The sequence below is a fragment of the Salvelinus alpinus genome, chromosome 4 (assembly GCF_045679555.1).
Source record: "Salvelinus alpinus chromosome 4, SLU_Salpinus.1, whole genome shotgun sequence".
In the NCBI taxonomy this organism is placed as follows: Eukaryota; Metazoa; Chordata; class Actinopteri; order Salmoniformes; family Salmonidae; genus Salvelinus; species Salvelinus alpinus.
In genome coordinates, this window is record NC_092089.1 from 65,735,223 (window position 1) to 65,758,987 (window position 23,765).

A 23,765-nucleotide genomic window follows, 5' to 3' on the forward strand; every position below is an offset into this window, starting at 1 on the left:
AGGGATAATACAGTGTGAGAGAGTGAAGCAGCGCTCTGCTGCGGTAAAGACATGTGTTCTTGTCCATACAGGGAGGTGGTGAAACGGCATGACAGCGCTACAGAATTATCAATATCTCACCAGCACTTGTGCTCTGTTCGAAACAGGTTACATTTATAAGAACTCAGCACACATACAACAGGAACCTAAACCTTTTTATATGTTAGCAAAAAAAATACATAACACTTGCTTTACCCCTAAAAAATTACAAAGAGAGAGAGAGTAACCCAATCTCTGAGTTACCGATAAAAAGAGTAAGAACACCGGGGAAAATAGTTCAACATGTAAATGAAGGCATATTGTAAAGAGGTACTCAAACAACATGAGCTACTTCGTCTGAATTCCAATCAACTCACCTCTAGTGGAGAGGCTGGTTCATCCAGGATGTGCTTTTCACTCTGCATCCGCTGCATCGTCCCTGTAGAGCTGGGGTCCATTATCAGTACGTTCTGACTACAGGGTCTGGCGAACTGACAGTCACTCTTTCTGGAGTCAGTCGTCCTGCACACCTCGTAATTGTACACGTGCTGTAGAGTTCCTGTCCCCAAAGTGTCTGCGTAACGCGGTGGATAATACGGAATAACCGGGAGGTTGGAATGATAAAGGATGCGAGACTGTCTCCATCTGTATATTTTCACGGATATAATAACCACTAAACATGTGATGAACAGAAATGATACTACAGCCAGAGCCAAGACTAAGTAAAAAGTCAGGTTGTCATTGTACTCCTTGTCGTGCGTAAAGTCAGTGAACTCCGACAGCACTTCAGGGAAGCTGTCCGCCACCGCCACGTTAACATTGACTGTAGCTGAACGAGACGGCTGGCCGTTGTCCTCCACTACAACAGTGAGCCTTTGTTTCACAGCATCTTTATCATTGACTTGGCGTATAGTTCTTATTTCTCCATTCTGTAAGCCCACTTCAAACAGCGCCCTGTCTGTCGCTTTCAGCAGTTTATACGAGAGCCAGGCATTCTGTCCAGAGTCCACATCAACAGCCACCACTTTAGTTACAAGATAGCCCACATCTGCTGAACGGGGCACCATTTCAGCCACCAGAGAGCTGCTAGTCTGGACTGGGTACAAAACCTGAGGCGCGTTGTCATTCTGATCACGGATACTAATTTTGACTGTGGCATTGCTGCTGAGAGAAGGGGAGCCTCCATCTTGAGCTTTGATATACATCTCAAACGATTTAGTTTGCTCATAATCAAAGGAGCGCACCGCCTGGATGACACCTGTCTCTGCATTAACGGAGATGTAAGACGATATTGGATTTCCATTTAATTGAGATTCTATGAGCAGGTAGGACACGCGTGCATTTTGACCCCAATCTAAGTCGTGGGCTTTCACAGAAAACACTGAGCCCCCCGGAGAGTTGTTTTCCATCACATTAGCAGTGTATAAACTCAGCTCAAAAACGGGCGCGTTGTCATTAACATCTGAGATTCTCAGTGTGATGGATTTACTCGCCGAGAGGGGCGGGGTACCCTCATCTACGGCTGTGAATGTGATGTTATATTCGACATTGCGCTCTCTGTCTAAAACACCATCCGTCACAAGGGTGTAATAGCTCTTTAAAGACGACTGGATGGCAAACGGGATCTTAGTATTTATCGAACAATCTACCTTTCCGTTTTTATCAGAATCTATGTCTTTGACATTTATTATAGCCACGGTAGTGCCACTAATCGCATCCTCGGATACTGGACTCGAGAATGACGTCAGTGTAATCAAGGGGACATTGTCGTTCACATCAATAACGTCAATTATTACTTTTGTGGAAGCACTTTGTCCTCCTTGGTCTTTGGCTTGTACGCCAAGTTCGTAGTGTTTATTTTTTTCATAATCAATTGGTCCACTGACTGTTATGTCGCCTGTATTTTCATGCAATGCAAAAAGCTCAGCAAAATTATTAGACATGCGCGTAAAATAGTAAGTAACTTGACCATATAAGCCTTCGTCTCGGTCTGTTGCGCGGATAGTTGTCACTAATGTTCCTTTAGGTGCATTTTCTGTTACTGTTGCCTTGAAATTAGGTTGTGTAAAAACAGGGACATTATCATTGGCATCAAGTACTGATATTTGTATTTTAAGTGTCCCAGATCTCTGCGGTTCACCGCCATCCACAGCTGTCAATGTCAGAGGCAGGTTATCATTTTTCTCTCGGTCTAAAGGCGCATACAGATACATCTCCACATATTTACTGCCGTCGGAACCAGTCTGGATTTTAATGTTGAAATTATCGGTAGGGTGCAATGTGTAGCCTTGAAGCGCGTTGATACCAACGTCGGTATCTGTCGCACTCTCCTGCAATATCGGTGTCCCCGGTAGAGCAGACTCAGAGATATCTAATTTGATTTCCTTTTCGTTAAAAAAGGGGGCATTATCGTTAACATCTAGTATTTCTACTAGAATACTATGCAGCTGCATCGGATTCATCATAATCATCTCGAAGCTCAAGCTGCAGGGCGATGTCTGCCCGCAAAGCTGCTCCCTGTCTATCCTCTCTCCCACGACCAGGGTCCCTTTGTCTACATCCAACCTGATATACTCGCTGCTATCACCACTAACAATGCGAGCACCTCCCGATTTCATTTGTTTAGCATTCATTCCTAAATCCTCCGCCACATTTCCAACAAACGAGCCCTTTCTCATCTCCTCTTGAATAGAATAACGAATCTGCCCGCGAATCACCTGGAAAAGGCTAACAAGAATAAAGGCCTGTACTTGCCGTTTGAGACAGCGCCCATTTTTGGCAGAAGCCGTGGCGTCACACCAAAGCATCGAATTCCACATGATACAATAAGACCACACAAGCTGTATACACATGCGATGAAACACTGCTGGTCAATGTTGACGGTCTTAGAATCAGTCAATTTAAAAGCTGGCGTCGAGAAAACAGAATACCGAAAAAAGGAGATCCAAGAGGGCATTCGTGATGGTCCCTCAATCAGTGACAAAATGAGAGAATATGGGAGGTACAGAGGAAGTAAAGCAGTATTTAAATCGACTGAAGTTTGCTTTTAAGACCAACAGCGGCCCTCTGAGTCCACTATAAGAATAGCTAGCAGGTAGTCAGTCAATGTAAAGACCTGAGAAACGCATGCATATTCTCTCAAAGTTATGAATCAGAAACCGACTTTCAAATGTTATTTAAAAAAAAAAAAAAAAATGGTTATTTGCATGAGGAGAAAGAACACAAAGGGATAGATGATGTAAAAAGCATACATCACTTCTCGAATGTTCCTACAAACCGGGGGCACAAAATGCCAGATGACACCCTTACCAAAGGAAGTTTTATGACATTTCAAAATTCACTGATGTTTTCCTAGGACAAAATTGGACATATTGAGATGTATTCCAACGCAATTTGCTATAATTTAAACTAGTTTAACTCACCTCTAGTGGGGAGGCTGGTTCATCCAGGATGTTCTTTTCGTTCTGCATTCGCTGCATCGTCCCTGTAGAACTGGGGTCCATTATCAGTACGTTCTGACTACAGGGTCTGGTGAACTGACAGTCACTCTTTCTGGAGTCAGTCGTCCTGTACACCTCGTAATTGTACACGTGCTGTAGAGTTCCTGTCCCCAAAGTGTCTGCGTAACGCGGTGGATAATACGGAATAACCGGGAGATTGGAATGATAGAGGACACGAGACTGTCTCCATCTGTATATTTTCACTGATATAATAACCACTAAACACGTGATGAAGAGAAATGAGACTACAGCCAAAGCCAAGACTAAGTAAAAAGTCAGGTTGTCATTGTACTCCTTGTCGTGCGTAAAGTCAGTGAACTCCGAGAGCACTTCAGGGAAGCTGTCCGCCACCGCCACGTTAACATTGACTGTAGCTGAACGAGAGGGCTGCCCGTTGTCTTCCACTACAACAGTGAGCCTTTGTTTCACAGCATCTTTATCGTTGACTTGGCGTATAGTTCTTATTTCACCATTCTGTAATCCCACTTCAAAGAGAGCCCTGTCTGTTGCTTTCTGCAGTTTATACGAGAGCCAGGCATTCTGTCCAGAGTCCACATCAACAGCCACCACTTTAGTTACAAGATAGCCCACATCTGCTGAACGAGGCACCATTTCAGCCACCAGAGAGCTGCTAGTCTGGACTGGGTACAGAACCTGAGGCGCGTTGTCGTTCTGGTCCTGGACCAAAATTCTAACAGCCACCACTGAACTGAGAGGTGGAGACCCCCCATCACGTGCAGTGACGTTGAAGTCAAACGACTTGATTTGCTCGTAATCGAATGACCTAGCAGCGTGGATGGCGCCATTTTCTGAGTTTACCGAGACGAAAGAGGACACAGCCAACCCGTTAACCTGTTTATCATCAAGAAAGTAGGAGACACGAGCATTTTGGCCCCAATCAGCATCACTTGCCCTCACTGCGAATATCGAAAACCCTGGCGAGTTGTTTTCCTGAATAGATTTACTATATTCAGGTTGAACAAACTTGGGTGGGTTGTCATTGACATCTGATACTTTAACTGTTATGTTCTTACTGCTAGAGAGAGGCGGAGAGCCTTCATCTGAAACGTTAATAGTGACGTTATACTCAGACACCGTTTCTCTATCCAAAGGACTTTCGGTGACTATTGTGTAATAATCAGTTAACGACGACTCTATTTTGAATGGAATATCCGCATTAATAGAGCACAGAACGATACCGTTACCGTCCGAGTCTGCATCCTCTACGTTAATAACAGCTACAGTGGTACCAAGGGGAGAATCCTCGGAAATCGAATGAGAAAATGACATGAGCTGTATTGTGGGGACATTGTCGTTTTCATCAGTAATTTGTATAACTACTTTACAAGTATCGGCAAGACCCCAGTGGTCTTTTGCCTGTACATTTAATTGATAATTGTTTGTCTTTTCAAAATCTACTTTAGCAACCAATTTAATTTCTCCAGTGGTAACGTTCAGCTCAAACAGTTCTTTAGCTTCTTTGGAGACATGAGCCATAGCAAAAGTTACTTCTCCGTTTATTCCTTTATCTGCATCATTTGCACTGACGGTGGTTATCAAAGTCCCCTTTGGAGAGCTCTCTTTAACGTCTGCTTTATAAACGGGTTGGCCACACACGGGTGCATTGTCGTTAGCATCCAGCACTGTAATATGTATGCGGACAGTGCCAGACCTCTGAGGCTCGCCTCCGTCTGTAGCTATAAGCACCAACGAGAGGGTCTCCTGCTTCTCTCTGTCGAGTGGGTGTTGTAAAATCATCTCGATGTATTTACCGCCGTTGGATAGGCTGTGTACCTCTAATTGGAAATGATCTGTCGGTTTGAGATGGTAATTTTGTATACCGTTGACACCGACGTCTGGGTCGACGGCGCTCTCCAGAGAAAAGCGCGTAGCTGACACCGCAGATTCACTGATTTCCAAGCTGATTTCTTCCTTTGGAAATGATGGTGTATTATCGTTAATGTCGCGAACCTCGACTGTAACCCGATATAACTGAATGGGGTTTTCTATAATAAGCTCAAAGCTGAAGCTACACGGGGTAGTCTGTGCGCATAGCTCCTCTCGGTCGATTCGCTCTTTAACAACGAGAATCCCTTTGTCTCGGTTCAGATCTACATACTGTCGAGTTCCTCTGGTTATAATACGAGCTTTACCGGACACTAGCCTCTTCACCTCCAAGCCTAAATCTCTACCAATGTTTCCAACGATCGACCCCTCTGCTTGCTCCTCGGGTATGGTATACCGTGCCTGCCCAGTCACGGAATCTAGGGCGCATAGACAAAGAATGAAAAACAGTACTTGCCATCCGCCTCTGCGGCCTGTCGAACACCAATCACCCATTCCACCGGGAAAAAAAACAGATAACTGATATATTTACTCCTTTAATGATACAATATGGCTCGTCTGTATATCCAGAAATGAAGAAAGAAAACGACTGTATTTCCGAAAGAAACGAATGGAAATAATCCGTGGGATGTCTATGCCAAGAGCTCTCTGTCCGTTTCAGAAGGTCTATCTGCGTCTGTAAGTGAGAGAGAGAATATAGGAGGGCCCCACTGCGCCACTCAGAGATAGAATTAACGTCTCGAGTGTATCACTGATCAACAGCGGCACTCGGAGTCCAAACACGGCAAACGCAATGCAGAAACACACAAATCCACGTTTCACACGCACCAAAACGTCAATAGGTATTCAATACCGCACAGCCCAGGGAAATTAAGATTTGATAACAAAACAAAGTATTGGAAACTACAGTATTTCTAAAGTGCTTCAGGAAAAAGACAAAATAATGAATTGAAAAAAACCCGAATCATATAATCTCAGAATATGTAGGGTTGTTGTAAATGCACTATAAGCACAACTGGACGAGCAATGGTCTGGTGGTCAGCAATGGTCTGGTGGTCCAGCACAAGTGCGGTGGACAGCGACAGGACGACTGATCAAAAGTGTCAGAGCAACCCCAGCTCAACGACAATATTTTCGTTTCCAAGCCACATATACAAAATAACCTCCACATACCATTTCCTCATAAATACCTGGTCTGTTTTTATTTTTTGTTTGTAAGGGAAAAAAAATAAAATAAGTACAATGGTGATTGTAATGTAAAAATGGAAGACCAATATTTGTTTTGTTGTTGACTGATTGTGTACCTTGTGCAAGAAAAATACAACTTGGAAAAAACGGTATTAGTACGTCGGCTTTCACTTCAATCGCTAACTACCAATGCAAGTCTTTATCTACTACCTAGACGCTTGAAAAACGGTATGCTATGTAGGGTAACCGTTTTTACGCATGAAGTAGGCCTACATCCCACAAAAAGAACAATTGCTCAATAGACAGCTGAAGAGAGGTAAAGTATACACTGTATGAGTGAGCGGAGCAGGCCACTTGTTCGCTGTCAAGACAAAAATAGGCGCAGCCCACACAGTGTGGTGGTGAAACAGCTACAGCACTTAACCTTTGCTCGGTTGGAAATAATTGGAAAAAGCAAACCTAAAGCTATTTCTACGGTACTAAAAACACATCATCTTTAAAAATGCCATATAAAAGGATAAAGATAACTGAGAAAATGAGCCCCGAGGCTCGAGGCGAAGATAGTTGAAAATGGTATTTAAACTGCAAATAAACTCACCTCTAATGGAGAGCCTGGTTCATCCAGGATGTTCTTTTCGTTCTGCATCCGCTGCATCGTCCCTGTAGAGCTGGGGTCCATTATCAGTACGTTCTGACTACAGGGTCTGGCGAACTGACAGTCACTCTTTCTGGAGTCAGTCGTCCTGCACACCTCGTAATTGTACACGTGCTGTAGAGTTCCTGTCCCCAAAGTGTCTGCGTAACGCGGTGGATAATACGGAATAACCGGGAGATTGGAATGATAGAGGATGCGAGACTGTCTCCATCTGTATATTTTCACTGATATAATAACAACTAAACATGTGATGAACAGAAATGAGACTACAGCCAAAGCCAATACTAAGTAAAAGGTCAGGTTGTCATTGTACTCCTTGTCGTGCGTAAAATCAGTGAACTCCGAGAGCACTTCAGGGAAGCTGTCCGCCACCGCCACGTTAACATTGACTGTAGCTGAACGAGAGGGCTGCCCATTATCCTCCACTACAACAGTGAGCCTTTGTTTCACGGCATCTTTATCATTGACTTGGCGTATGGTTCTTATTTCTCCATTCTGTAAGCCCACTTCAAACAGCGCCCTGTCTGTCGCTTTCTGTAGTTTATACGAGAGCCAGGCATTCTGTCCAGAGTCCACATCAACAGCCACCACTTTAGTTACAAGATAGCCCACATCTGCTGAACGAGGCACCATTTCAGCCACCAGAGAGCTGCTAGTCTGGACTGGGTACAGAACCTGAGGCGCGTTGTCGTTCTGGTCTTGTACGTAAATGAGAACAGTAGTATTACTACTAAGGGGTGGGGAGCCTCCATCTTGCGCTTTGATTAGTATTTTGAACTCTTTAACCTGCTCATAGTCAAGTGAACGCACTGAGTGAATGACACCTTTCTCTGAGTTAATAGAAAAGTAGGTGGACATTGGGTTTCCGTTTAGCTCACTGTCAATTAGATAATACGAGATGCGTGAGTTTTGGCCCCTGTCTGGATCCGTTGCTTGGATCGCAAGCACAGAAACGCCGGGAGAATTGTTTTCCACGACGTGCGTGCTATACACGTTTTGACTAAAGGCCGGTGCGTTATCATTAACATCACTGATGTCTAAAACAACAGTTTTCATGCTTGATAACGGCGGCAAACCTTCATCAGTGGCAGTGAGGGTGATGTTGTAGCGAGACACCTTCTCTCGGTCTAAGCTCTTCTCAGTTACCAACGTGTAGTAGTTTCTAAGAGAGGTCTTTATCTTAAATGGGAGCTTTTCGTCGATTCTTAAACGCACCTGTCCATTTTTCCCAGCATCTACATCCTGGACACTTATCAATGCCACAACTGTGCCAGGAATACTATCCTCTGGGATTTTACCAGAAAATGATGTCATGGTTATGATCGGACTATTGTCATTAACGTCTAGAATCTCAATGACTAGCTTACTCGCGCCCGTCAGACCCCACGGATCTTTAGCTTGAAGGTTAATTTCGTAATTCTGAACAGTTTCGTAATCTAGGTCACCAGTGATCTTTATCTCCCCAGTATGTGGATCTATATGGAACAAAGGGGGTGTCCCCTCCTCCATATGCGTAAATGAATACGTCACATTTCCATTATACCCTTGGTCTGCATCGATGGCATTTACTTGGGCTACAACTGTGCTTCGCAACGCGTTTTCTACAACAGTGACTTTGTACAAAGACTCTGTGAACACAGGCGCATTGTCATTTGCATCCAGAACAGTGATATGTATCTTAACGTTTCCAGACCTCTGTGGGTCCCCGCCATCGACTGCAGTTAATATCAGGGAGTGTTCGCTCTGTTTTTCACGGTCAAGTCCAGACTGCAACACCATTTCTGCGTATTTACTTCCATCAGCTCTACTGTGTTGCTTGAGCACAAAATGATCGGTTGGTTTAACTGTGTAGCTTTGCAGTGAGTTCATACCCACGTCAGGGTCAGCGGCTCCGTCTAATAAGAAAACAGTCCCTATTGGCGAAGACTCCCCAATTTCCAGATGAATGTCCTTTTTTGAAAACACAGGTGCGTTGTCGTTTATGTCTTCAATTTCGATGGTAATCGAATATAATTCAAGTGGGCTTTCAAGAATCATTTCCAAACTGAAGCTACACGGAGATTTCTGACCGCATAATTTCTCCCTGTCAATCCTTTCCTTAACAACCAGATGTCCTTTGTTCTGATTCAACTCTACATACTGGTTATTGCCGTCTATAACTAACCGTGCCCGGCCTGAAATCAGCCTCTTCACGTCCAAACCCAGGTCTTTCGCCACATCTCCGACAAACAAGCCCTTTCTCATTTCCTCTGGTACAGAATATCGAATTTGTCCATTCACCGCACTCAGTACGCAGACAAGCAAAATGGAGACTCGCACTTGCCATCTCAAACCCCAGACTGCGCTATTCAAAGCCTCTCCAGTGCTCATCCTCCCAAAAATATCCATAACGTTACCCAAAACTGGGAAAAATATAATACAATCCAAAACTCACATACAATGGAAAAGCCAATTTTAGAGATCTATTTTGCTCAAGAAGATATTGTTGTACTCCGTTAAAACTGCTTCGATGGTTCTGTGCACAATGATCCTTCCTTGGTCTTGTCACTGACGCATAGTTGCCTTGTAGCAGCAGTCATATGCGCCCGAGCCGAGATAGGTCGCTTGGACAACAGCACCACTCAGAGTGAGTGTGCAGAACGACATCATAGGCCTATTAACCCTCTATTGAAATGATTAACCAATGAACGAGTACCCCACCAAAATGTTGTCTCATACATCATGAAACAGAACGTCTCGAGTCAAGGGAGCAGCACCTCAGGGTTATGATCAGAAGTGAGTGCTGTCTCAAAACCTAGGTACACAGAGCCCTGAATGTGTCTAACGGGACACTAATGGGAGCTATCAGATGACATTTCTGTTACCAACACATTTCAAACATTTGACATTGACTGGTTGGGAGTAAAACAGCAGCTTATGAAGTCATTTGTCAAGTGGGTTAGAGATTGGATATCACTGTGCCATGACATGGTAATGCTGGTTTGATAGTAAATAACCACCACAGGAGGGCAATAAACAGCCATAGTATAGACTACTGATGTATATTACACTGACACTATGCACACTGACACTGGGTACGCTGACACTGGGTACGCTGACACTGGGTACGCTGACACTATGCACGCTGACACTATGTACGCTGACACTATGTACACTGACACTATGTACACTGACACTATGTACGCTGACTCTATATACATTGACACTATGTACGCTGACACTATGTACGCTGACACTATGTACGCTGACACTATGCACGCTGACACTATGCACGCTGACACTATGCACGCTGACACTATGTACGCTGACACTATGTACACTGACTGACACTATGTACACTGACTGACACTATGTACACTGACAATATGTACGCTGACACTATGTACGCTGACACTATGTACACTGACTGACACTATGTACGCTGACACTATGTTAACTGACACTATGTACACTGACACTATGTACGCTGACACTATGTACGCTGACACTATGTACGCTGACACTATGTACGCTGACACTATGTACGCTGACACTATGTACGCTGACACTATGTACGCTGACTGAGTGGACAAAATATTAGGAACAGACTGACCAGGTGAATCCAGGTGAAAGCTACGATCCCTTATTGATGTCACTTGTTAAATGACTTCAATTAGTGTAGATGAAGGGGGGGAGACAGGTTAAAGAATGATTTTTAACCTTGAGACAATTGAGACATGGATTGTGTGTGTGCCATTCAGGGTGACAACATATTGAAGTGCCTTTGAAAGCGGTGTGGTAGTAGGTGCTAGGCGCACCCGTTTGAGTGTGTCAAGAACTGCAACTCTGCTGGGTTTATCGCGCTCAACAGCGTGACCGCGTGGTGGCTGCCTCTCTCTCTCTCTCTCTCTCTCTCTCTCTCTCTCTCTCTCTCTCTCTCTCTCTCTCTCTCTCTCTCTCTCTCTCTCTCTCTCTCTCTCTCTCTCTCTCTCTCTCTCTCTCTCTCTCTCTTCTCTCTCTCTCTCTCTCTTCTCTTCTCTCTCTCTCTCTCTCTCTCTTCTCTCTCTCAATTTGCTTTATTGGCATGACGTAACAGTGTACATATTGCCAAAGCTTATTTACAATATAAAAAAAGAGAATCAAAATTGTCAACGGGACAACAGTAACAACAATAACCAAGTGTCAAAATAACCATACATTGAACAATAACAATAAACATACAGTAGAGTACATGTGCAGGTTGATTGGTCTGTCAGACACTGTCCCTCAACTTATGGCAGGCAGCAATGTAGTGCGCTGCCAACCCACAGCTCTCTGCGTCCTCCCCCAACAGGACGGGTAGCCTATCCTCATCAGAGAGGTCTGTGAAACCTTGAATAAGAGTTTCAAATTTGGGGAAATGACACTCTCTAATTGTTTTGTATTTTTGACATTTTGTCAGGAAATGCAGCTCTGTCTCGGGTTCTGCTGTTGTGCAGTGGTTGCACAGTCTTTCCTCTACAGGGAGCCAGGTTTTCCTGTGTCTACCCTTCTCAATGGCAAGGCTGTGCTCACTGAGCCTGTACTTTGTCAAGGTTTTTCTAAGGTTTTGATCAGTAACCATGGTCAAATATTTAGCCATGGTGTACTGTCGATTTAGGGCCAGATAGCACTGCATTTTGCTTTGTGTTTGTGCTTGTGTTTCCCAATAAGCAATATAGTTTTGTTTTGACTGTGTTGTAATTTGGTTTATCCTGATTGATTGGATGTTCTGGTCCTGAGGCTTCAGTGTGTTAGTAGAACAGGTTTGTGAACTCAGCCCCAGGACCAGCTGGATGAGGGGACTCTTTTCTTTGCTCAGCTCTTGGCATTGCAGGGCTTGGTAGTGATATTAGAGGGGGTCACTGTATTTTAGATGTTTCCAAAACTTAATTGCTCTTTTTTGAGTTTTTATTATTAGTGGATATTTGCCTAATTCTGCCCTGCATGCATTGTTTGTAGTTTTCCTCTGGACATGTAGGATAATCTTACAGAACTCTGCATGCAGGGTTTCAATGGGATGTTTGTCCCATTTGATGAAATCTTGTTTTGCAAGTGGACCCCACACCTCGCTGCCATAAAGTGCAATTGGTTCAATGATATATTCAATTAGTTTTAGCCAAATTTTAATAGGTATTTCAATTTGAATTTGCTTTTTAATGGCGTAGAAACTCTCTCTCTCTCTCTCTCTCTCTCTTTGAAAGCTACCGAAGGTAGCTTTTTCAGTTGGACTTTGTGAAGTACATTTCAGCTATAACATACATTTGTGAAATTGCAATGATATGTACTTCACAAAGTCCAACTGAAAAAGCTACCTTCGGTTGATCTGTGGGGATAAGACATAAAAAGGAACTGAAACAAGATATTTTCACAGCCACAAAAGAAAAGTTCAAATCTATAAGAGGAGCGCATCGTCCCTGAAACAAGTAAAATGTCACATTTCAGCTATAACATACATTTGTGAAATTGCAATGATAGTGTTTAGCTACTATATATATGTGTGTGGTTCAGTAGTCATCCCTGTATGAATCTGAAATATGATTCATGATCCAATCTGATAAGTCCAGTGACCTACATCTGAGATGGGAGAACAATCATGCGGCAGAAAGAGAGCCAGTTCAACACTCCACTATTGACATAGAAATCACACTAACACTGCCTTGTAATCTCAAAGCTACCACAGAGATTTGTGTGTATCCACAAGGTTGATCAGCTTAATGTGTGTTTAGCTACTCTTCCTGGGTCCACATAAAACATGACATAATACAGAACATTAACAGACAAGTACAGCACAAGGACAGAACTACATGTATTTCAAATAAGAATACACGCTTTCCTACATTTATGCCTTCATAATCATGTAACTCATAGTGAATGCAAGTTTCATTAGGTAAAATGCAACATTCATGAACATGCCTACATAACCAGGCATTGAATAGTGAGCCTTGTTACAGTCTACCGCCCATGAAGGGTTAGGTGAGGTATAGTGTAACGGGTTGCAGGATTTGGAACTGCTCATAAAATGAACAAGGTTTTTTACAAGATTATACAGAAACCCAGCCTAAAACCCCAAACAGCAAGCAATGCAGATGTAGAAGCACGGTGGCTAGGAAAAACTCCCTAGAAAGGCAGGAACCTAGGAAGAAACCTAAAGAGGAACCAGGCTCTGAGGGGTGGCTGTGCCAGATGGAGATGATAAGAGTACATGGCCATTAAGGCCAGATCGTTCTTCAAAGACGTTCAAACGTTCATAGATGACCAGCAGGGTCAAACAGACGTGAACGCAGCAACCTCGAATCATGTGGAGTTTCCTCCCGCTAAAGTTTCAACTTAATGGTTTCCACCTCTGCAACGGGTCGTACATTTCCACCTTCATTCCCCGAAACCACATTCACACCCAGCAGCATCCACCAGTCACACACACACACACATACTTCGGGATCAACTCAAGGACAGAACTACATTTAGGAGAGTGTGCTTTTAGTAGGTCCCACAGGTGGACCCCCTGGCTGTCAGCATTAAAACAGCTGACTGCACCAGTCCTGCTGTGCTCTGCTGTGGCACAGAGCAAGGCATTAGCATGTTATGTAGCCGCAAACCACAACACTCCCCACATTACGACTGTGTATTATTCAGTTGGCGGCTCCACATCAGGAGGCAGCAGGATAAATATTAATGCCAGATGAAAGTAGGTCTAGAACTGCACTGAAACAAGAACACTGTTTGTAAGACAACCACCGGAGCTGTTCATTGGCGGTGGTGTTGTTATATACATAAAAGACAAGTTCTCGGCGGCCATTTTGACGTCTGTTACCAAATCTGTCTTTGAAAACATCTCTGCGCACCCTTGAATCGTGTTGTCTCCTGTTGTTAAAGACCCCATCTGCTATTGCTGGCTCTGTGGATTGTATTTTTCAATTATTATCACAGTATGTCAAATCTGAATTTGTGCTTATGGGTGACCTGAACCTAGACTGGTTGACATCCAAATCTGATCAACTCAACAGTCTACGTAACACCAAAAATCTTACTCAGATTGTTAACAGTGTAACCCGGTTGAATATAAAGTATCCTCTGATATCCCCTTTGATTGATTTTAACCAACACTCCTCATCATTTTAATGCGTGCGTTGTTTTTGCAAATGATATACGTGATCACTGTGCTGTTGCCTGTATAAGGGATGGTACATTTTCTAAACTACCTCCATGTATCACCATGAAAAGAAAATGGAAGCAGTTTGAAATTCAGGGATTTTTACATAATATTTTTAACATTGCCCTTTAATAGAGTTGAATTCATCCCTGATGTTGAATTTGCCTATTCTTACTTCCACAAAGTATTCCAGGATGTATGCAACAAGAATGCCCCTTTCAAACGATAAAGAATGAAGTTCAGAGACAACCCTTGGTTCTCAGAGGAACTAGCTGATGTCCTAATGAAACAAACTGCTATGTGGGCTGAAGCAAGAGGGTCTGATTCAGCTTATGATTGGATGGCTTTTAAACACGAATCGGAATCAGGGTGTGGCTATGACCTGAAAACTGAAAGCGGAACACTACCTAAAATCGACTTCTGATCATCTGAATAATCGTTGTACATTTTGGCAAGTATTGAAAGTGCAAAAAAAGACGCACAGCTTCCTTAACAACTACTGCTGGACTCACGTGGTAACTGAGAGAACCTCTATTCTGAACTCTTTTAAATCAGCATTTTCTCGATGCAGGCAGATTATTTAATAGGGTTTAAAGGTCAAACTGATCCCCCGTGAAATGACCTGACACTCCTGAGCACTTCTTCTCCAGGTTCTCGTTCTCACCTTCTCTGTATCAGAGGTGCATAGAGCCATGAAAGCAATTTATGTCAAAAAAAATAAGATATATAGATATCCCCTGGTCCTGATGATCTAGCCAGCCTGTAACATGCATCATCAACCTCACCCTAGAATGTAAAGTCATCCCCAAGTTGTGGAACACAGCATTTGTCCTAACTCTTTTTGAAAGGAGGTGATCCCACACTACTGAGCAACTATTGGCCCATATCTAAATGTTCTGCTTTGGCAAAAGTATTGGAGTCCCTAGTCAATAAGCAGCTTAAGGCCTACCACCAGGAAAACAATATATTGAGTGGTATGCAATCAGCTTTCAGGTCAAGCCACAACACTGTTACAGCAACGTTGATGCTTTTGGACGATATTCACTGTGCCCTGGATAAGAAGTTGCATTGTGCATCTGTGTTCATAGACTTGTCAAAGGCATTCGACGCTGTGGACCATACTGTCTTGCAGATGACACTGTTCTCTCCTCAAGCGGCAGCAGTTTTACTTTGGCTTTTGAAAAAGCTCAACATAGCTTTTACCGTCATTCAACAGAATCTGTACGAGTTGAAGCTTGTTTCCGAATTCCTCAAAAACAAAATGCATGGTATTTTACAACGCTAAAAAATGATGTCATTTATATGCAGACCCCAAGCACTACTCTGAAGACACTTGATTCCGTGTATCATGCAGCTCTTAGGTTTATTACCAACCAAAAGCATCTGACACACCACTGTGATCTCTAAAGTGCTGTTGGCTGGTCTTCGTTGACTCTACGTAGGCTTAAACGTTGGTCTACTAAGATCTATTAGGCCATTTTGGGAAAACTGCAGATTTATCTCTGTTCTTCTTTGATAAGGTCTTAAAAAGAAATAGCAGTCACGGTCTCACTCTTACTTACATTTAACGGTTCCTAAAATCAGATCATGGCAAAAAAGTGTTTTAGCTACTCCGCTCCGTGGTCTTGGAATTCTCTCCAGACCAGCTGGAAACGCCAGGGTCTTGTTTAAAAGTTTGGTTGACTCACATGTCACTGAGGAATGTGATTGTCATCAGGACTTGATGCAGTGGTACATACGAATGATTTTTTTTAAATCCACAACGCTTGTATGTTTCTGTAATTGTATTGTATGTGTCCACATCAAAATGTAGTTAATGGTGTGTCTATGTCTGTAAGTTGTTATCGTTCCCCCTGCTGCAGTCTTGGCTGGGCCAGGTCTCTCTTGAAAAAACAGATTTTATCTCAGTGAGACTACCCTGGATAATTGACGGTTAAATAAAATGACTTTCCTTGCTTTGTTTTGAGCACAAAGCCACTTAGAAATAGTAAGCCACTTAGAAATAGTTTAGATTCACGCGCGGTTCTTTCTTTGGAGATATACAAAGCAAAACACAATGTAGTTGCTGTTTTGAAGGCAGGCAAGTGACAGACAAGTGGAGAGAGAAAAGACATGGGCGAGAGAGAGAGAGAGAGAGAGAGACAGGGAGAGAGACAGAAACAGAGACACAGAGAGAGAGAGAGACAGAGAGAGAGAGAGAGAGAGAGACAGAGAGAGACAGAGAGAGACAGAGAGAGACAGAGAGAGACAGAGAGAGAGAGAGAGAGTGAGAGAGAGGTCCCTAAAATGTCACAGTGGCTCTTTTTCTTAGAGAGCGTTGCCTACATGTGAATAAATGAGAGAACTGCGACTTACAGTGTCTTACTTACTGCCGTTGTTTCTGAGCCCGTGTGTGTAGCTCATTGTGTGTGAGCTGTGCAAGTAGAATTAGAAAAGGGAACGTTTCTCACCTGTCATATATGCAGAGGAGGTCCATTCAGAGGGAGAGGGAGGCCAACGAGAGAGAGGGAAAGAGAGGGGGGAAAACAAACCGTTAGTAAGACATTCCTATGATTGTTTGATATTTGATATTGTAGGCCTACACAGAATTGGACCAGACAAATTGGAAAGCAGTGTTCTGTGGAGGAATTATCATAATCTCTGTAGCAGGGCATCTGTAGTACCCCAACACTACTTATTCGCAGGTACAGGTTCTCAACAGAACTGCAGTCGATTCCTGATCAATGCAACATCTAATAGGACTATTCTGAATGTGTGCGTGCACTAAACCAGAGTGTGGAGATATCAAAAGCAAGTAAACAGAAATGTACCACACAACTCAACACAACGCACACACTTAGGTCCAGGAGTGTTTCATGATGACCTGAGCAGGAAAAGGCTCGGGGACTAGTTAAATCCCTGTAACGCACTGCATATCCCATTGGCTGGGCCATGGCTACAGTATAACATAACATAGCAGACAAATTGGGATTTCATAATGCTGTTTATGATTCCTCTTTTTTCTTCTTCTCCCATGACTGAAATGTGGACCATTACTGAGCCTGCAGCCATAACATGAGCACACATGGGTTCACATGGAAATCTAACCAATGCGACAAGCTCTCCACTCTGCTCTGCGTTGAGGACTCACAGTCACACACACACACACACACACACACACACACACACACACACACACACACACACACACACACACACACACACACACACACACACACACACACACACACACACACACACACACACACACACACACACACACACACATACACGATAACCATTACAAAGTTTAACCTCTGACCTGAGTACAGCCAGATCACTAATGACCAGGACAACTGAACACAGCAACAGTGAAACTCTATCAGAAGCCATCAGAGTAGCAACCTCTGACCTTTCCTTATAACCGTTTCAATGAGAGGTAATATGAGGTAACATAGTGTACCATAACCACTGTAGGTGTGACATAACCACTGTAGGTGTGACATAACCACTGTAGGTGTAACATAACCACTGTAGGTGTGACATAACCACTGTAGGTGTGACATAACCACTGTAGGTGTGACATAACCACTGTAGGTGTGACATAACCACTGTAGGTGTGACATAACCACTGTAGGTGTGACATAACCACTGTAGGTGTGACATAACCGCTGTAGGTGTGACATAACCACTGTAGGTGTGACATAACCGCTGTAGGTGTGACATAACCGCTGTAGGTGTGACATAACCGCTGTAGGTGTGACATAACCACTGTAGGTGTACCATAACCACTGTAGGTGTGACATAACCACTGTAGGTGTGACATAACCACTGTAGGTGTAACATAACCACTGTAGGTGTGACATAACCACTGTAGGTGTGACATAACCACTGTAGGTGTGACATAACCGCTGTAGGTGTGACATAACCGCTGTAGGTGTGACATAACCACTGTAGGTGTGACATAACCACTGTAGGTGTGACATAACCACTGTAGGTGTGACATAACCACTGTAGGTGTGACATAACCGCTGTAGGTGTGACATAACCACTGTAGGTGTGACATAACCGCTGTAGGTGTGACATAACCACTGTAGGTGTGACATAACCACTGTAGGTGTGACATAACCACTGTAGGTGTGACATAACCACTGTAGGTGTGACATAACCGCTGTAGGTGTGACATAACCGCTGTAGGTGTGACATAACCACTGTAGGTGTGACATAACCGCTGTAGGTGTGACATAACCGCTGTAGGTGTGACATAACCGCTGTAGGTGTAACATAACCGCTGTAGGTGTGACATAACCGCTGTAGGTGTGACATAACCGCTGTAGGTGTGACATAACCACTGTAGGTGTGACATAACCGCTGTAGGTGTGACATAACCACTGTAGGTGTGACATAACCGCTGTAGGTGTGACATAACCGCTGTAGGTGTGACATAACCGCTGTAGGTGTGACATAACCGCTGTAGGTGTGACATAACCACTGTAGGTGTGACATAACCGCTGTAGGTGTGACATAACCGCTGTAGGTGTGACATAACCACTGTAGGTGTAACATAACCACTGTAGGTGTAACATAACCGCTGTAGGTGTAACATAACCACTGTAGGTGTAACATAACCGCTGTAGGTGTGACATAACCGCTGTAGGTGTGACATAACCGCTGTAGGTGTGACATAACCGCTGTAGGTGTGACATAACCGCTGTAGGTGTGACATAACCGCTGTAGGTGTGACATAACCACTGTAGGTGTGACATAACCACTGTAGGTGTGACATAACCACTGTAGGTGTGACATAACCACTGCAGGTGTGACATAACCACTGCAGGTGTAACATAACCACTGTAGGTGTAACATAACCACTGTAGGTGTGACATAACCACTGTAGGTGTGACATAACCACTGTAGGTGTGACATAACCACTGCAGGTGTAACATAACCACTGTAGGTGTGACATAACCACTGTAGGTGTGACATAACCACTGTAGGTGTGACATAACTACGTGATGATATAAGATAAAAGAAGATAAAAGAAATAGCAGCTTGCAAACTGGTTTTAGCTCCCAAAACAAACCAACTAACATAGAGATCAGCCTGATAGACAACCACACACAGAGAAACAGAGTACACAGAAAGGACAGGCAGGGCAGTAGAATGATAGCCTACATAAGAGATGATGACACTCTTAGTCATTTACCAGATGCTCTTATCCAGAGTGACTAAGTGTATACATTTGCATACTGGTCCCCCATGGGAATCGAACCCACATCCCTGGTGATGCAAGCACCATGCTCTACCAACTGAGCCACACAGTTACTGGTAGACGAGCAGAGCTTGGTTCAGATAAGAGATAAGGGAAAGGGGATACCCAGTTAGTTGCACAACTGAACGCATTCAACCGATGCAATGCTTTGCCATAGCTGACACTTAATGAACTACGTCATCAGAGACCCATTCCCATAGGCTCACCTTGAGACTTGTGCGTCTGAGTGTGCCTTTTTGATAGGCCACGCTGCTTTTCCTCAACGGGTCAGTGTCTATGGAGGACCCGAAACGGAAGTCACCTTTCCACGAGCTAGTGGTCAGAAAGGAGTCGTATCGGTCATCTTTCAGGACACTTCCACACCGGCTGACGTCAGCGTATCTCGGGGGGCCGTAGGCTGCGGGGAAGACTGGGAGGCTAGATGCGCGGTATACAAACCCGCGTCGACACGTCTTGAAGTACACGACCGCACTGATCAGAACAAGGAGGAGAGAAGACACGGTCGCCAGGGCGATTTTCAAATAAAGCGTCAAGTTATAGCTCGCCTGTGAGTCATCGTCCGTGTTCTCAAAAAGCTCGTTTAAAACAGGCACGTCATCGCCAATGACTACATTGACTGTGGCAGTGGCTGAGAGAGACTGAGGCCCGTTGTCCCTTACCGTGATCACAAGAGTTTGTTTAGGCTCGTCCTGCTCTACAAATGGCCTCACAGTCCTGATTTCCCCGCTGTGCAGGCCAACAGTGAAGAGGTTGGGCTGAGACGCTTTGACCACGTGGTAGGAGAGCCACGCGTTATTGCCAGAGTCAGCATCTACAGCAAGCACTTTGGTAACCAGGTAACCTTTAGGTGCCTCCAGTGGCACCAGGTCCTCAGCGATGAAGCCAGATGATTGGACAGGATACAGAACAACTGGCGTGTTGTCATTATGGTCACCGACGAACACCCTCACAGTGCAAGTACCGGAAAGAGGAGGGTCACCACCGTCTTGAGCTGTCACTCCTACCTGATAGTGACTGGCCTGCTCATAATCAAAGGGGCGCGAGGTGAAGAGCTCTCCGGTCTCCGCGTTAAGGGAGAGGGAAGAGAATGTTTCCGGGTTCATGCCTTCTGATAAAGAGTACAGTATTTTAGCATTGGGTCCTGCGTCTAGGTCCTCGGCTCTCACCCTTATCACTAACGTGCCTCTGTGTTGGTTTTCCCAAACTTTGGCGGTGTACTCGCTCTGCGTAAATGTAGGGGGGTTGTCATTCACGTCACCCACTGTGATGGATATCACGTTTCTACTGAACAGTTCGGGAGAACCAGAGTCAATAGCCGTCACCGTGATGTTATAGTGTGGGTTCATCTCTCTATCTAATACACCATCAGTCACTAACATATAGTAGTTCTTAACCTCTGATATCAACTTGAAAGGTATGTCGTTTGAGATGGCACACTTGACCCGACCACTGTTTCCAGTGTCCAGGTCATACACGTTTAGCAGAGCAACCATGGTACCGGGTTTAGAATCCTCAGAAACGATAGCCGAGGCTGTTTTCACGGCAATAACTGGTTCATTGTCGTTCACATCAATCACTTCAATGATGAGTTTACAGTGTGATGCCTGACCCCCGCCATCTTTAGCCTGGACGTCAAGTTCGTGCGCACTCGCCTCCTCATAGTCCACTTGACCCGCCACCCTCACCTCCCCACTCACAGGGTCAATTTCAACGATGCCTCTAGTTTTGTCAGACACGTGACTGAAATAGTAGGTTACCTCCCCATATACACCGGCATCTAAATCAGTGGCGTTCAGCGTCGCCACCAAAACGCCCATGGCACAATTCTCGATCAGAGAGGCTTTGTATGTCCTCTGGCTGAAAACGGGGACGTTGTCATTGGCATCCAGAACATGGATGTGAACAGACGCGGTACCTGACCTGGCAGGATTACCCCCGTCAACCCCACTGATGGTCAGAGTGTATTCTGCCTGGGTCTCCCGGTCCAAAGCTTTTTTCAGAACCAGCTCTGGGTATGCTATTCCATTCACTTGAGTGTTCATTTCTAAGGCAAAATGATCATTGTGACTCAGTTTATAATCACAAACCGAGTTGGTGCCCAAATCAGGGTCATGCGCACTCTCCAGAGGGAAGCGTCTCCCCAGCACCGTCGACTCGACCAGGTCCAGATCAATTTTCCCAGTAGAAAAAGCAGGGCTATTGTCATTCATATCCTGAATGTCCAAAGCAAGACCGTAAACTTTGAGCGGATCCTCCAGCAGCAGCTGATACTGTAGGACGCAGACAGCTGCCTGCACGCACAACTCCTCTCTATCTATCCTCTGGCTGACCAACAGAGAGCCCGAACCATAGTCAAGCTCACAAAGCTGCCGAGTGCCCTCCGCCACGATGCGGGCTCGACGTGCACCAATCTCAACTAATTCCAGCCCCAGATCCAGAGCCAGGTTCCCAATGACCGAGCCGCGCTCCATCTCCTCTGGTACGGAGTAGCGCACATCTCCAAACGACGCGCCGAAGAGAAGCACAATCCCCCAAAATCGCAGCCAGCTACTCCGTTTTACGCACAGTTGCTCTATGGTAAATCCCTTGTTGATAATACGATTTATTAGTAGTAAAACCATGTTTAAACACGACAAAGATTAGTTATAAAATATATCGTTTGGTTGAAAATAAATATAGCATCAAAGCAACGCAGTGACCCTCTTATACTCGTCTCGAGAGGAATAGAGCATGTCCTACTCTGGAGCCTGCTCGTGTCAGTTTGGATTTCTCTCCTCCCGCCTCAACCGCGCGCATTCACTCTCACTATGACTGGGCTACCAAAGTTCTCGCTCTCTTGCTCTCTCTCTCACACACACACACACACACACACACACACACACACACACACACACACACACACACACACACACACACACACACACACACACACACACACACACACACACACACACACACACACACACACACACACACACACACACACACACACACACACACACACACACACACACACACACACAATTCCTGCAACAATAACACGGATGGGGAGGGAGAGCATTGGATTGTATTAAGCCATATTTCAATCCAACGCGATAAAATAGCGTCACCCAGAGACCTAGATAATAATTACATTATATAATATCTGATGATGTGAATTGATCTACAAAATACGTTGCATTAGAAATGTCCATCGTGTTTGCATGTTACTGATAGGTCACGTTCTCTGTTTACTGTGTCCTAAGAGAATGTCAAAGTAGTTCGACCATTAAGGTTGTCAACAAGTTGTTGTAAAAGTCTATAATGTCACTTCAACAACAAACATGTAGCCAACACATGTGAACATGACACATATTCGCGAGACAAACTGCACCAATTAGGTTGTCGGATCGCGTACGATAAAATGGACGAAGACATTTGCTGAGTGTTACGACACGTTAGCTCAACGGCACCCGAGCTTTACGACAAAACCAGTGGGTGGAGAACTGGATCTATAAAAACACAGCTGGTGAACAGCGACACTTTGAGTATACCTTTAAAAATTACACACAGCAACTCTTTTTCAAAATGATTTAGAAAACGTGAATAATGCCTATAGTCTGCTTTATAGCTATTGGGAATAACTTTGACCCTGCGTTTATCGGAAATAGCATAACCAAATAGACGGATAGGAAATGCCACTATGTATAACCACAACATATAAATCATCGCATGTAGACAGCCCGCATACTCAGGTGAAACAGACATTAATTACAAAAGAGTAGTTTAGGCCCACACATCTGAAATATAAGGTGCAATGCAAATAAGATGTATTATCACAACCAGCACACCCAATGTCATCTACAAAAACAGAGAAGATGGCATGAAAGGAAAGTGTTGACACGACAGTCAATCAATGATGAAGGATCCCTACTGGCTTATAGACATTTTCCACATTTCAGCACCATGGACAGAAACAACGAGAGGCCTTCAGAAACTCGCACACTGTTTCTCTCATAATTCTACAGAAAGCTTGCCACACACAGCAATTATCTTTTGTAAACTCTTTCCAAACAAACATTCACTCAAAAAGTACCAATTTCGATTATCAACTCATTTTCTGTAACCTCAAATCTGTGAAGCACGAGTGAAATATCACCCGAATATACAATATATATA

General features: G+C 44.2%; 1 protein-coding gene across 8 annotated transcripts in view; it reads right to left on the reverse strand.

Annotated features, from left to right (window-relative positions):
* Positions 1–23,765, reverse strand: part of LOC139574169 (protocadherin gamma-C5-like) — a 197,251-nt gene that overhangs the window by 146,949 nt on the left and 26,537 nt on the right. The window contains exon 1 of one of the 8 annotated variants that reach the window (XM_071398417.1): positions 7,150–9,744. The exons of 4 other annotated variants lie outside the window; for them this stretch is intronic. In XM_071398417.1, coding sequence (XP_071254518.1) covers positions 7,150–9,594 — 2,445 coding nt within the window. In that variant the 5' untranslated portion in view covers positions 9,595–9,744. Of the gene's footprint in view, positions 1–395; positions 3,005–3,440; positions 6,036–7,149; positions 9,745–23,765 lie in introns of those variants that run through there. 3 more of the 8 variants (XM_071398429.1, XM_071398409.1, XM_071398410.1) reach the window with 3 other exon arrangements.